At 45.3% G+C, this 13,021-nt stretch overlaps 1 protein-coding gene across 2 annotated transcripts in view; it reads left to right on the top strand.

Annotated features, from left to right (window-relative positions):
* Nucleotides 1-12,678, top strand: part of foxred2 (FAD-dependent oxidoreductase domain containing 2) — a 50,859-nt gene extending 38,181 nt beyond the window's left edge. Inside the window, exons 7-9 of one of the 2 annotated variants that reach the window (XR_011887716.1) lie at nt 3,501-3,742; nt 5,580-5,963; nt 7,670-7,747. Coding sequence is in view for 1 of the 2 variants with exons in the window: in XM_072271766.1 (XP_072127867.1) it covers nt 3,501-3,742; nt 5,580-5,750; nt 7,670-7,761 (505 nt within the window). In the remaining variant the exon portion in view is untranslated. Of the gene's footprint in view, nt 1-3,500; nt 3,743-5,579; nt 5,964-7,669 lie in introns of both variants that reach the window. The other variant, XM_072271766.1, reaches the window with a different exon arrangement.
* The last annotated feature ends 343 nt before the right edge of the window (nt 12,679-13,021 follow it).

Raw genomic sequence — 13,021 nt, 5'->3', positions numbered from 1 at the left:
TTTCCAGCACAAGTTCCTGATTAAAACTTTGGGATGGAACCCTGACTTCAGCAGGGCCTGACCCTGTAGAACGCAGCTCCTTAAACTAAGCATTGTTTTTTTTTGTCTGTAGGATCCAGTTCTCTTCTCCTGGATTTCCTGGTTCTACCAGAGACTGCCTTTTTTTTCCCAAAAATAACATTTATTCATAATATACAGTGTATAAAAAAAAGATCAGTGCAAATATTTTACATTCATGGTCTTTGCGTTCAGTAGTGTTAACAATTTTTAAATGTAATTAGTAGTGTTGCCACTCATATGGCTCCCTTGGGTGATCCACCATTTCAACATTTGAGAAGTTCCCCACCTGACTCAGCCTTTCCATGTGAGATGCCAGAAGGAACCTAGGTTGTGCTCCTTCCCCACAGGGTCTTAAGGTCTCTGTCCTGTCCTTTATGGACCCTTGTGTCTGCAGAACTCATTGTCTTCCAGAGTGAGGCTCACCTTCAATATGAACATACTTTAGACCCTGAGGATGTTGTGCTGCAGCTCTGAATATTTAAATAGAACACCATATAATTATTGCCCCAGGACCTTTAATGTAATGAGATTCAGCAGCATAGCAGTGTGGGGGGAGGGGGGTTTGGGGTTGATGTTCTTGTTCTGTTTTGCTAGTCTTTTTGTGCAAAGGGGGGATTTGGGGGGTGTCAGTGTTCCTGTTGCATTTTGTGTGGGTGAAGGGGTTGCCGTTCTTTTTTGTGTGGGGAGGAGTGGGTTTGATGTTTCTCTGTGAACTACATCCATGGTTTTCCCTGCCTCGTGGCTATCTGGTGAAGATGGGTCTCAGCGTTGTACATGGTTGCATACTTAGATAATAAATGAACCTTTGAACCTTTTCAGTCTGCACCAAGTGTTAATGTACAGTAGCTGATTGTGCCTCTGAAACTGGGTTTGCAAAGACCGATCTTTGGGAAGATCTGCTGAAGCCAAGCTTTGAGTGAACCTAGTCTCTTCACTTTGCAGCTGCTTTGAGGCTGGTAACCCTGGAAAAATAGCATGAAATTAGCTGAAGGAAAACCAGTCAATTGCAAACCAACATGATCGATTGATTGGATTAAAGAGTAACCTTCAAAGCTCTGCTCTTGTCCGCTTATGATGAGGCATAATGTAGAATAACCTCAGAGAAGCTGCAGTTAATTTTATTTGGACCTCATGTCCTATGCAGTTTCCTCAGCATACAATTCTAATGCTGTTGTTGGCTCGATGGCCATGCACCATTTAAGGGGTGAACTCAGATAATGCATCCCAGGAGACTCAGTCTTGTTCTTGTCCTGATTCTGTCCTGAGCATTAGTGATCCTCAGCAATGGGGGTGTAAACTTGCCTTCTCCTTCCTAACCCACGTTAGTGAAGGCAGGACTGTGGACTGGTTGAGACTGGCAAATCCGCACTGTTTGGGGAAATAAAGTACCAATGTCACTTTGTTTCTTGGGGCTGTTACTACATGAGTCATGAAGAACTCGTTGCCTGTTTTGTTCAAATGTGTGTATGTTGTTCAATGTTATCTGGGTTAATACCCCACAGATCTAATCTGGGCTATTCTGGTTAACAGAGTCCCCACAGAATAGAGTGCAGGAAAGTGTTGCAGTTTGGTCCCCATGGATTTGCAACCTCTTGAGCACAGCCAGTGATTAACATTTGTAGAAATTTCCAACTTGTGCTCTCATTGTGGCATGTGCTTCTTCAAACCCATTCCAGGACTTGTTATCTTGCCCCCTAATAACGTGGCACAGGCCTTTATCCATCCATGGTCTCTCTACAATCACAGCCCTTCCTAGAGAATAATCAAGTCTTTCCCAAAAGAACCAAAAAGGAACAGTGACACCAGTTGCTGGGTATACGTCGACGTGCTTGGCTTATCTACCCTGAATGATGTTTAAAATATGTAGCCCCCCTGGCCACCCTCAGGGTCGCTCGGCTCGCTGTCGTCTAGAGAAACAGCCCTCAGCCCCACCAAACTGGGTAATAGTTTGTTTGGATGCTGTGTGAGGTACCCCACCCCGCCCAAATAACAGACAATACACCAGATACGATTAGATGATTTACAGTTTATAGGTATTACTGGATCTATATAATTAATAGAGAATAAAATATAAAAGGAAAATAAAAGGCGCCACACTTATCAAAGTTCAATCTCTTCATGCACAAAACAGTTGGAGCTCGGGACCCTTCTTCTTCACCCTGCGACCCCTTGGACCACCTCGACCGGCCGCCTGGGACTAACAACGGTGGTCGACCAGACGCTCCACACGAGTCCATCTCCATCTCCCCTCCTCGCCGAACACCCGGCTCAGGGTCCAACCCCGTTAGTGGACTCACAGCACCGGGTCCATTCTCTGTCTCTCTCTCCCGCCTTCTCCCTCAAAACCCCACGCATACAAATCTTCCAGATACACCAAAGTCATAACAACTATCCCAATTGGTTCGTAACATCCTTTTATCACCCTCTAACCCACAACAAGCTGCTGGCACAAAGCTTTCTCAACGTTTAACATAACAAAGAACCATTCCCGAGTATAACATAACAAAGAAGCCATTTTAATTAGCCTCCGCAGTAACATAAAAGACGAAACCCCCTTACAAATAGAAACATAGAAAATAGGTACAGAGGTAGGCCATTCGGCCCTTCGAGCCTGCACCGCCATTCAGTATGATCATGGCTGATCATCCAACTCAGAACCCTGTACCTGCCTTCTCTCCATACCCCCTGATTCCTTTAGCCACAAGGGCCATATCTAACTCCCTCTTAAATATAGCCAATGAACTGGCCTCAACTGTTTCCAGTGGCAGAGAATTCCACAGATTCACCACTCTGTGTGAAGAAGTTTTTCCTCATCTCGGTCCTAAAAAGCTTCCCCTTTATCCTTAAACTGTGACCCCTCATTCTGGACTTCCCCAAGATCGGGAACAATCTTCCTGCATCTAGCCTGTCCAATCCCTTTAGAATTTTATACATTTCAATAAGATCCCCCCTCAATCTTCTAAATTCCAGTGAGTATAAGCCTAATCAATCCAGTCTTTCTTCATATGAAAGTCCTGCCATCCCAGGAATCAATCTGGTGAACCTTCTTCGTACTCCCTCTATAGCAAGAATGTCTAGAATCGAGTCGAGAGCTGGTGGGGTGGGGAACATGCTTGTAAGAAGGAAGTGGGTTTGAAAGCATTTTTTAAAAAAGTTTTCTGGCAAGGGTCTTGGATCGCCCAATTGTTATCAGTGCACAGCAACTGGAAGTTGTGTGTTAGTGGAGATTATTGAAGATGAGGCTGGGTTGAGGTGTAACTCCAGTCAAGCTGTATGGATGGGAAGGGTCACTGGGGTAAGTTCAAGGGGCTCTGCGCACAGTTGCTCGATATGATCACTGTCTTCAAGAAAGAAGTGAAAATCCTAATATATATCAGCCTCGAGGGGGAGTTTTCTGTGCTCACTGGCTGTTAATGTTACTCCTGCTTTGGAATATTTAGGAATGCCACCGAGTTTGAATATTTGGAAGAGTATCCAATTGGAGTACTTCCGTATCTTTGGGAAAACACTGGGAAGAATGTTGAAAACGGATTGTTCGTTATTAATTTGGAATATGGGAGCAACTTCTCCAAACCAGAGGCAGATGTTTTCCATCCTAGCCGTTCAGTGGGAGAGCCAAAGGATGCATGGCTCTCGAACTTCCTCCATCCTGTCATCTACTTCTACAAATGCCTCCCAACAGGTCAGTATTTCATTCTTTCCACCCCCTTTTGCTTCTTCAAAGACCCCTGAATGCCATGGCCTGTTTGCTGGCTCTCATGTTGATACAATAGGTGTGTCAACTTTAGCAAGAGAACTACAGCTGTGGTTCCAGACAGCACAGTATGTGATTGACTGGAGCTCCAGGATATTGCCTGGGATTGAATGCTTCAGTTACTTGAAGAGATGGAATAGGCTAGATTTGTTTTCCTAGGAGCAAAGAAGGCTGAGGAAGGACCTGGTAGAGGTGTACAAAATTATAAGAACAAAGATAGAGCACGTAGTTTGAATTCTTTTCCAATAGCACTGGGATGCCTAAGACCGGAGGGAAAGAAGTTTTTCACCCAAAGGGTGGTTTCAATCTGGAAACACATTGCCTGAGGGGGAGTTGGAAGCAGGGACCATTAAAATGTTTAAGCATCTGGACAAGCACTTGAATTGTAAAGACAGCAGAATATGGAGCAAGTGTGGTCAGTGGGATTAGTACTTAATGATTGACATAAATGTGGTGGGTCCCAGGTGCCTGATCTGTGCAGTATGACTTCGTGAATCTTTGAGAATGTTCAAGTTTCAAGAGGTCATCTGGATCTTGTCTTGTTCTTCATGGCATTAGAACTGATGGTGAAAGCCAACATGTTTACCCTGGACAGGTCATTTAGCACAGAAACAGGCCCTTCAGTCCAACACATCCATACTAACTAAGGTGCTCACAAAAGTGAGTCCCATTTTCCTCCATTTGGCTCATATACCTCTATACCATTGCTATCCATATACTTAATCAAATGTCTTTTAAACGTCCATTATTGTACCCACCCCAACTACCTTTCTCTGGCAATTCATTCCATATACGCACTACACGCTGCATGAACAATTTGCTCCTCAGGTCCCTTTAAAATGTTTCCCTTGTCTCTAGAACCCCTGTCCTCTAGTCTTTGATTCCCTTTTCCTGGTAAAAATCTGTGTGCTTTCACCCCCCCATGTCCCTCCTGATTCTATACACCTCTATAAGGTCACCTCTCAATCTCCTACGTTCCAAGGAATAAAGTCCTAGTCTGCCCAGCCTCTCCCTAACAACTCAGGCTCTTGAGCCCTGGCAATGTTCCTGTGAATCTCCTTTACTCCTGTATCTTTCCAATTTTGTGTTGAAAGAACAAGGTGGCTAAAACTAAACACACTACTCCAAATGTGGCTTCACAAAATGTCTGCAGCGTAACATCCCAACGCCAGTACTCAGTGCACTGACTGTTGAAGGCCAGTGTGTCAAAAGCTTCCTTCACCACCATTTTCAGCAAACTGTGTACCTGTATTCTTTAGTCCCTCTGTTACACAACACTGCCAGGGCCCTGCCATTCTCTATGTAAATCCTATCCTGGTTTGACTTCCCAAAGTCCAATTCCTTGTACTTAACTGGATTGATAGTCATTTGCTGATTCTTGACCCACTTGCCCAGCTAGTTGATCAAGATCTCCCTTATAATTTTTTGATAGCCTTCTTAACTGTCTACGATGCCCCCTAGTTTAGCATTATCAGCGAGCATATCAACCATGTCTCGTGCATTCATGTACAAATGATTTACAGTATATAAATAACAGGGAGTTCTGGGTGCAATGAGCTGGAGGTCCCAGGTATAGAGTCTCGCGCGGCATATGCAGTCTGCCCACGTGCCGGAAGTGCTGCCAGTCTGTGTTCGGAGAGCCCTCAGTGTGGTCTATGGCCATGCAGTAACCCAGGAACATGGCTGATAGTGCGATCATGCAGTGGGAGCAGATTCTAAACGGGCAGAGTAGATGCAGCTTGTCTTTTTTTTTGTTCACTTCCAGAGACAGAGATGATGCAAAGACCGAAGTTCTGGCCGCTGCCACGGCCGAGCCACATCCATCACATTGTAGAAGACTTCCTGACAGACTGGACAGCTGCCAAAGCTCACATTCTGCCCCTGCGACGCTTCCTGGAGACCTGCCTGGGCACTGACCTCAGAAACTTCTTTGCAGGTGTGACATCCTTTTGGAACAAAGGCATTTCCTTTAACTCCAGGTGTTTGCCCCAGGCTGGGGATGGTTCCTGTTTCTGTGAATGCATGCACTCTCGGAATCTGTAGCAATAAGGAAACACTGGATGGGATGATGCGCCATCACAGCCAGGAGTCTTTGTGTCCTTGACTCCAGCTGTCCTCTACCTCCTGCTACCATCCTGCACCTTCTCAGGTGAGCTATCAGCATAGAACCTGGGCTGCAGGGTAGTCAAATGGGCTAGACTACGAAGTTCATTGTCTGGTCGACAGAGCTGAGGTAAGTTGGCAGGACAATGCCCCTGTAGCAGAGCTTGTGAGGTTTGTGGGGGGGGGGGGGGTCGCAGGGTGGGGTGGTTGTTAGGGTGGATGGGTCACATTGCTTCATGGAGTTCCATGCTGTTCCAGGGATCTTGACTTTGGCCACGTGGTTCGCAGTCACATCTTTATTCGCTGTGCCTTGGACGCAGTCTCAGTTGCCAGTCTCTCAGCTGGTTCTCATTTACCAGTCCAGATGTGCCAGTATCTAATCTGCATCAGAACCATAATGCTGTACAATTTATTCCCCTGCTCACTGTTGCTTACCCTGATTAGTTTCCAAAAGTGCAGGGGTTCCCAACCTTGTTTATGCCATGGACCAATTACCATTAAGCAAGCAGTCTGTGGAACCCCCTGCATTGGGAGGGTCTAGGACCAGAGGGCACAACCGCAGAACATAAGGACGCTCTTTTACAACAGAGATGAGGAGAAATTTCTTTAGTCATAGAGTGTGGGATTTATTGCCACTGATGGCTGTGGAGGTCGTCATTGGGTATACTTAAAGGAGTGGTTGATTAGTTCTTGATTAGTAAAAGTGTCAAAGGTTACAAGGAGAAGGCAGGAGAAAGGGGTTGAGAGAGAAAGTCAATCAGCCGTGATCAAATGGTGGAACGGGCTCACTGGGTTGAATGTCCTAATTCTGTTTCTATGTCTTATGGACTCTGGGCCCAGGTCAGATTGGGTAGTAAGCTGTGCAGTTTGCAGCTTTCATGATTTTTCTTCCATCAGCTTGCAGTTAGCAACATCTTCAGAGACTGGGTTGAGGGTTAAATGTTTCTGTGGATTGAGGATGTTGAGAATGCATCTGGTGACAGCTGTAAAGAGACTGCCTGGCAGGATCTGCTGGTGGTATAGAAGCCTACAATACTGGGGGAGGCCATTCTGTCAGTCATGTCTTTGCTGAGGTTTTTCCTGTCCACTTCAGATTTGGCCCATACCCATTGTGATATAAAGGAACAGGTGAAGAAGGTTCATTGCAACAGACCTGTGCAGTAGTGGTAGAGCAAGTTGTTTAGTGTGCACTTGATTGGCAGAATCTGGTACAACCGAGCACTCGTTTGCCGTTTTCCAGTTTCCTCCACTCTAGCAATCAAGCTGTTCTGAGGTTTGCCAATTCCACACAGGTTAAGGATAAACTGTGTGGCTAAGCTGTGGTGTCTTTGTTGACTGTCAGCAATGACCTAGAGGGAACTCTTCCCCCTCTGTCAGGTAAAGAGTTGACTCTTTATGTGCAGTCCTGAAAGAGTAGAGGTACTTCCTTGAGTTGAGATATTTAAAATCAATAAAGCCTTGGGCACAATTTTGAGCAACAGATTAGGATCTCTCTATGCCCTGACCAATATTTATTGATTAGTCAACATCATTAAAACCAATTTCCATGCCATTAATTACATAACTTTTGAGAGCTTGTAATTAATGTTTGCTACACTTCAGAAGTACTCAATTTATTGTAAATGGAGCATCTTGAGGTCGTAAACAACCCTTTGATAACACTGGGAAAGTCTCTTATTTGAAGAATGGATAGTTTTTGGATAAGAATGTATGGTAACATTTCATTCCAACGAGTTTCCATTCTCCCTGCAGAATCCTGCTTCAAGTTTGCTTTGACCAGCCAGCACCTGCCACCCAGCTGTCACCATGGTTACTTAAACATGCAAGGGTTACTGGTCAACTAGAACGTGCGGCACACTTACAGGGTTGAGGAAATGGACTATCCTTCTCACGACACCGTCTCTGTCGAGGAACACTCACACCAGAGCTTGTCCAACGAGCAGAGGGAGAAGCCCTTGGCCACAGTGATTACCTGAGCAAGTACTGAGGAGTTGTGACGTAGTGGTCTATCCACCAGTGTACCTCAGCCAGGTGAGGCCCAAGTGCACTCACAGTTTCTCCAGTACCTTACAGATCTACTCTTAAAAGCTAAACTTCTATATAGTAAAGCATTATGCTGCAAATAAGGGAACTTCAAAGCAAAAGCAGATCATGCTGGAATCACTCAGCAGGTCTGGCGACATCAGCAGAACCCAACCCAGCTACTATACTCTCCCTAGACAGCTTGCTAGACCTGTTTAGATTTTATGCAATGTAATGTAACATTTATACATGAATTATCAAGCCAAAAAATATTTACTCATTTAACAGGGGGACTGTTTTTACATTATTGGATTCGCTACTCACTGGGGCTTTCCTGAAACATTTTTTAAACAAGTTTTTTATTGTAGGTGTGATAGATTTTTGTTTGCATGATAGACTTTTGTATTCAAGTCACTCCTGGTATTAAAAAATTTTTTAAACTAGGACTTGCATGACATACGGCTGATCCGTTAGTGTTGCTAGTTGGTGTATAGTGACGATCTGGCTTTAACCTAAAGTCACTAAAGGAACTTGGGCATTATCGCAGTTCTGTGTGGGCATGCCTGTTCGGTATTTTCTGCATTCCATCAGGGACTGTACTTCATGTGGTTTTGGAAGGCACAAATGAATGCAAGTCATTTCTTGTTTCTGAGTTGGGGCTTGTTTTTATTCGTGACTGGAGGCCTTGTATGACAGGCTTGCTGGAACCGTGGCTGAGTTCAGCTCAGACTGGTGCTTGTAAACAACATGCAGAGCAAAGGAGCAGTCAGACAGACCTGGACTTGCCACCTCTCCTTCGCTGTATCTCATCCAAAGAAAAAGAACTGTAATGCCACGAGATTCCTGCAGAGGGTGCAACTGAGCTATTGTCATTAGTGGACATGGGTAAATTCTGAGCCACATGCCAAATAATCTACTGGCAGGAATGAATCAGTGGAGACTTGGCAAATAGAACGGGGTGTAAAAGGCCTCGGGAAGTCACATCAGTCAGAGGAAAGGGTAGCAGGACAGCAAAAGCAACTGAATAAATGTGTTTTGGACCAAAAAAAACCAGAGTCAGTATACAGGCAGTGGGAAGATGTTGCAGTGTGCATGAATCAAAAGGCCAAAGGACTGAAATATATAATCCCCAAAGGTGAGAGTGTGGGTGACCAACAGAATCGGAAGCTCTACTCCAAGTAAAAACTGGGCAGAATGCTCCTTGTATTGCGTGCAAAGTCAGCAACTGTGTAAATCACAGAGACTTGAGAGAGATTCATTCAGACAGAAGCCCTCCCTGATCTGTAATTTCTGTCAACCCAACCTACAAAAAAGCGTTGTCATCCTGGGGGCGGGGGGCAGATGGAGGTCTTTTTTTCCTCACCCTGGGCTTAGTTTCCAAACTTATCAGCACAGTGGAATCCTGGGCTGCAATCAATCACCTACTGGGCACCTTTCCCAGTACAGGCACCATGCCCTTCCTTACATTCTCAGATTCTGCTGGCCTCGTGGTTTTCAACATGTTTGGATTTGTTTCCCCCTGTTTTCCTTGTCTGCTCGCTTTTCCTGTGGCTCACATTGTTCCAGGCTCTGCGTGTATGATTCATTGCCTTTAAGTCATTCACAGTCAGGTCAGACTGTTTCTTTTGTTCCATTATGATCTTATACACTCCATTTAATCAGTACAATCCTCAGTAAGGGTATGAAGTCTCGCTGGATTCTGCAAAAAGGAAGTCCACCCGTTTCCTCCCCACTGCCTGCAGACGGTGTAAATGTGATCGCAGGTTGAATCTTGTGACAAAAGGAGGATGAGCTGCATCCTGACATGGTGCTGGACGATGCTCTGTGCTGTGTCACTGGGTAAACGTCAGGGAACTGATGCTGGATGACACCCCCAGCCACATGGTGTGCTTCACTAGCGCAGTGTTCCTTACAGGATATGTCTACGCCATTCTCCTGTCTAGTACGTCTTCCTCTCCAGTCCCCCTGCCCCACCCTATTACTTTCATTTTCGGCTCTCCGCTCGAAGGCCTTTCACTAATGCTCCTTTACCAATGTTCCCTCTAATGGCAACAGTGCGCAAAAAATCTTGCGCTGTGCAATTTTTTGCCCAGTGACAACAACATGTGCGCACTGAATTTTTAAGTGGAAGTAAACCTAAAGCTAATCCAAGGATAATAAACTACAAATTCCAGTTTGTTTAAAAGAAATGAAATAACTGTCAGTAAGAACTTTGATCAGGATTCAACCCAAGTCCCTGTTGCTGTGAGTTTATACCAAGAGAGCTCACACTAAGTTTGGTTAATGTTTTCCAGTAACCAAACTTGAATCAGCTGACTCCAGCCACTGCAAGCTGGGCCCCGTGGCAGTGGGGAACGCCTTCACCTTCAGAGTGTGATTGTTTACACTGTCATGAGCTCCGTGAGATAGCAGAACAAACACTCTCTAACTTTCTGATCTGCTGAGAGTTAAGCAAAAGATTACTTGTTGCAGACACCTGTTAGGGTGCATTCTCCAGTTACCTTATAAGGTAACTGCAACAATGCATGTTAATCTCAAAGGCTAAATCTTGGCGCGGACCCAATATAATGACTGTAGCAATGGAGGGCTGTGCCCACCTGTCTTCCACTGCTGCTCGTCCCTGTGGCTTCATGGGATACAGCTTGCCTTGGAGGAGACAAAGCCGAGAGTGATTTAGTATTAATATTCAGAATCCTGCAAGGTTTTGCCCCCTCACAACAACTCTCCAGTAAGTCTTTCAATATTTCCACAAAAATAATTTAACTCTCATTTGGAAGTTGCTGTTGAATCATCTTTGATAAATCCTCCAGGCAGCACAATCCAGATCATAACCTGTTATGAGAAAGTATTCTCAATTGCACAGCGAGTAGAGCTGCTGCCTGACAACATTAGAGACCTGATCTCCAGTCTGTGAGTTTCCTCTGGTGCTTCAGTATCATCCCACGTCCCAAAAGCGTGCAGGCTGCTCGCTCTAAATTGTCCTTAGTGTGTCAGTGCTGGTAACTAGATGTAATGAGAATGAAAACTGGGATTAACATAGAATTAGCATATTAGTAATATAGATGGTTGGCATAGATTTGAAGGGCCTGCTTCTCTACTGTATCTCTCTCTCTCTCTCTGATAATTAATACAATCTACTGGCCACACTGTGGGTCATCAGTGTCCTGACTACAAGTCAGTGGCCCACATGAAGCTTGTTGCTGTCAGCCACAACAGTGAGAACGTTTCAGAATTCGGGGGGTGGGTGGACAATCTGGCACAAAGTCCCCACCTCTGGCCACCCACTGACTCCTGCTGCCAAGTGCATGCGGCAAGCAAGGGCTGCATTCGGGTCTCAATGTAAAAATGCCTCCATTGTCCCTGCCACCATGGCTTCCCTCCCCCTCCCCACATCCCAAAGATAATGCAAATTGGTAGGTTAATTGGCCTCTGTAAAATTCCCCTGGGGTGTGTGTGTGGGTGTGTGTGCGTGTGTGTGTGTCTGGGGTAGAATCTGAGAAATGAGAGAATACAAATGGGGTTAAACTAGGATCAGGGTAAAAGTGTTGATTGTCAACGTGGACTGGATGGGGGTCTAAATCGTGCTGGGGTGGCCTGCCCTCTAGCTTGATCTTTTGAGTCTTGGTTGTTGACCATCCTGTCATACCCTTAATGGGGGTTCTGGATATCATAGGGAAATTTCCCCTTTCCCTGCTGCAGAAGCCTAGCTCTCGGAGTAAAAAAAACTTGTTTCCCTCTCACACCTTCTCTTCTTACATGCTCATCACCCCCCCCCCCCCCCGGTGCTCCTCCGCCTTCCCTTTCTTCCATTGTATATTGTCCTCTCCTATCAGATCCCCCCTTCTCGAGCCCTGTATCTCATCTACCACTCAACTTCCCAGCTCATTACTTCAATCCCCTCCCCCTCTCCTAGTTTCACTATCACCTGCCACCTTGTACTTCTTCCTCCCCTCACCACCTTCTTCCCTTCCTTTTCCAGTCCTGAGGAAGGGTCTCGGCCCGAACCATCCAGTGTTTACTCTTTTCCATAGGTGCTGCCTGGCCTGCTGAGTTCCTCCAGCATTGTGTGTGTGTATGTTTGGTATAATTGTGAGACAATCAGAAAGCTGGAAACACCCAGCGGGTCGAGCAGCTTCCTCAGGGAGAGGTTGTTGATGGTTCAGGTTTGTGGTCCACAGTAGCCTACTGCCTCATGCCTCAATTTTCCCTCTTCTCTTTTAAATAATTCCTCGGACCTGTGTCCAGTGGCGATCCCTGCATCTAGTGAGTTACTGATTCTGGCGTTTGCCAACGAAACGGAATAAGGTGGAGAAATCCTTGCTGGGTATGTCTGTGTGGACGTTATCAAGATGGCTGCAACGTGCTGCCCTGTAGTTCAACAGCCTGAGGGCAGACCGAAGAGAAGACTGGTTCCTCGGGCACGGTGGCAAAGAGGGTGGGTGTGTGGAAACAAAACCCAGCGTGGGACATTATGGGAATGGGAGTGGGAGTAAAGAGAAGAACCCTGTCTATCTTGATCATGGGCTGATTGCTTGGCATGTAATTGTGTTTTCTCATATGTTTACAGATGTGCATGTATTATTGAGTTAATAAATGATTGTTCATTTTAAATTGCTGAAGTTTTTTGGTTCAGAGTTCTTGCATACAAGGTAAATGGTAAGGCACTGAAGAGTGCAGTAGAACAGAGGGATCTGGGAATACAGATATAAAATTCCCTAAAAGTGGCGTCACAGGTAGATAGGGTCGTAAAGAGAGCTTTTGGTACATTGGCCTTTATAAATCAAAGTATTGAGTATAAGAGCTGGAATGTTATGGTGAGGTTGTATAAGGCATTGATGAGGCCGAATTTGGAGTATTGTGTGTAGTTTTGGTCACCAAATTACAGGAAGGATATTAACAAGGTTGAAAGAGTGCAGAGAAGGTTTACAAGGATGTTGCTGGGACTTGAGAAACTCAGTTACAGAGAAAGGTTGAATAGGTTAGGACTTTATTCCCTGGAGCGTAGAAGAATGAGGGGAGATTTGATAGAGGTATATAAAATTATGATGGGTAGAGATAGAGTGAATGCAAGCAGGCTTTTTC

The sequence above is a fragment of the Mobula birostris genome, chromosome 11 (assembly GCF_030028105.1).
Source record: "Mobula birostris isolate sMobBir1 chromosome 11, sMobBir1.hap1, whole genome shotgun sequence".
Classification (NCBI taxonomy): domain Eukaryota; kingdom Metazoa; phylum Chordata; class Chondrichthyes; order Myliobatiformes; family Myliobatidae; genus Mobula; species Mobula birostris.
This window is presented reverse-complemented; position numbering and strand designations above follow the sequence as displayed.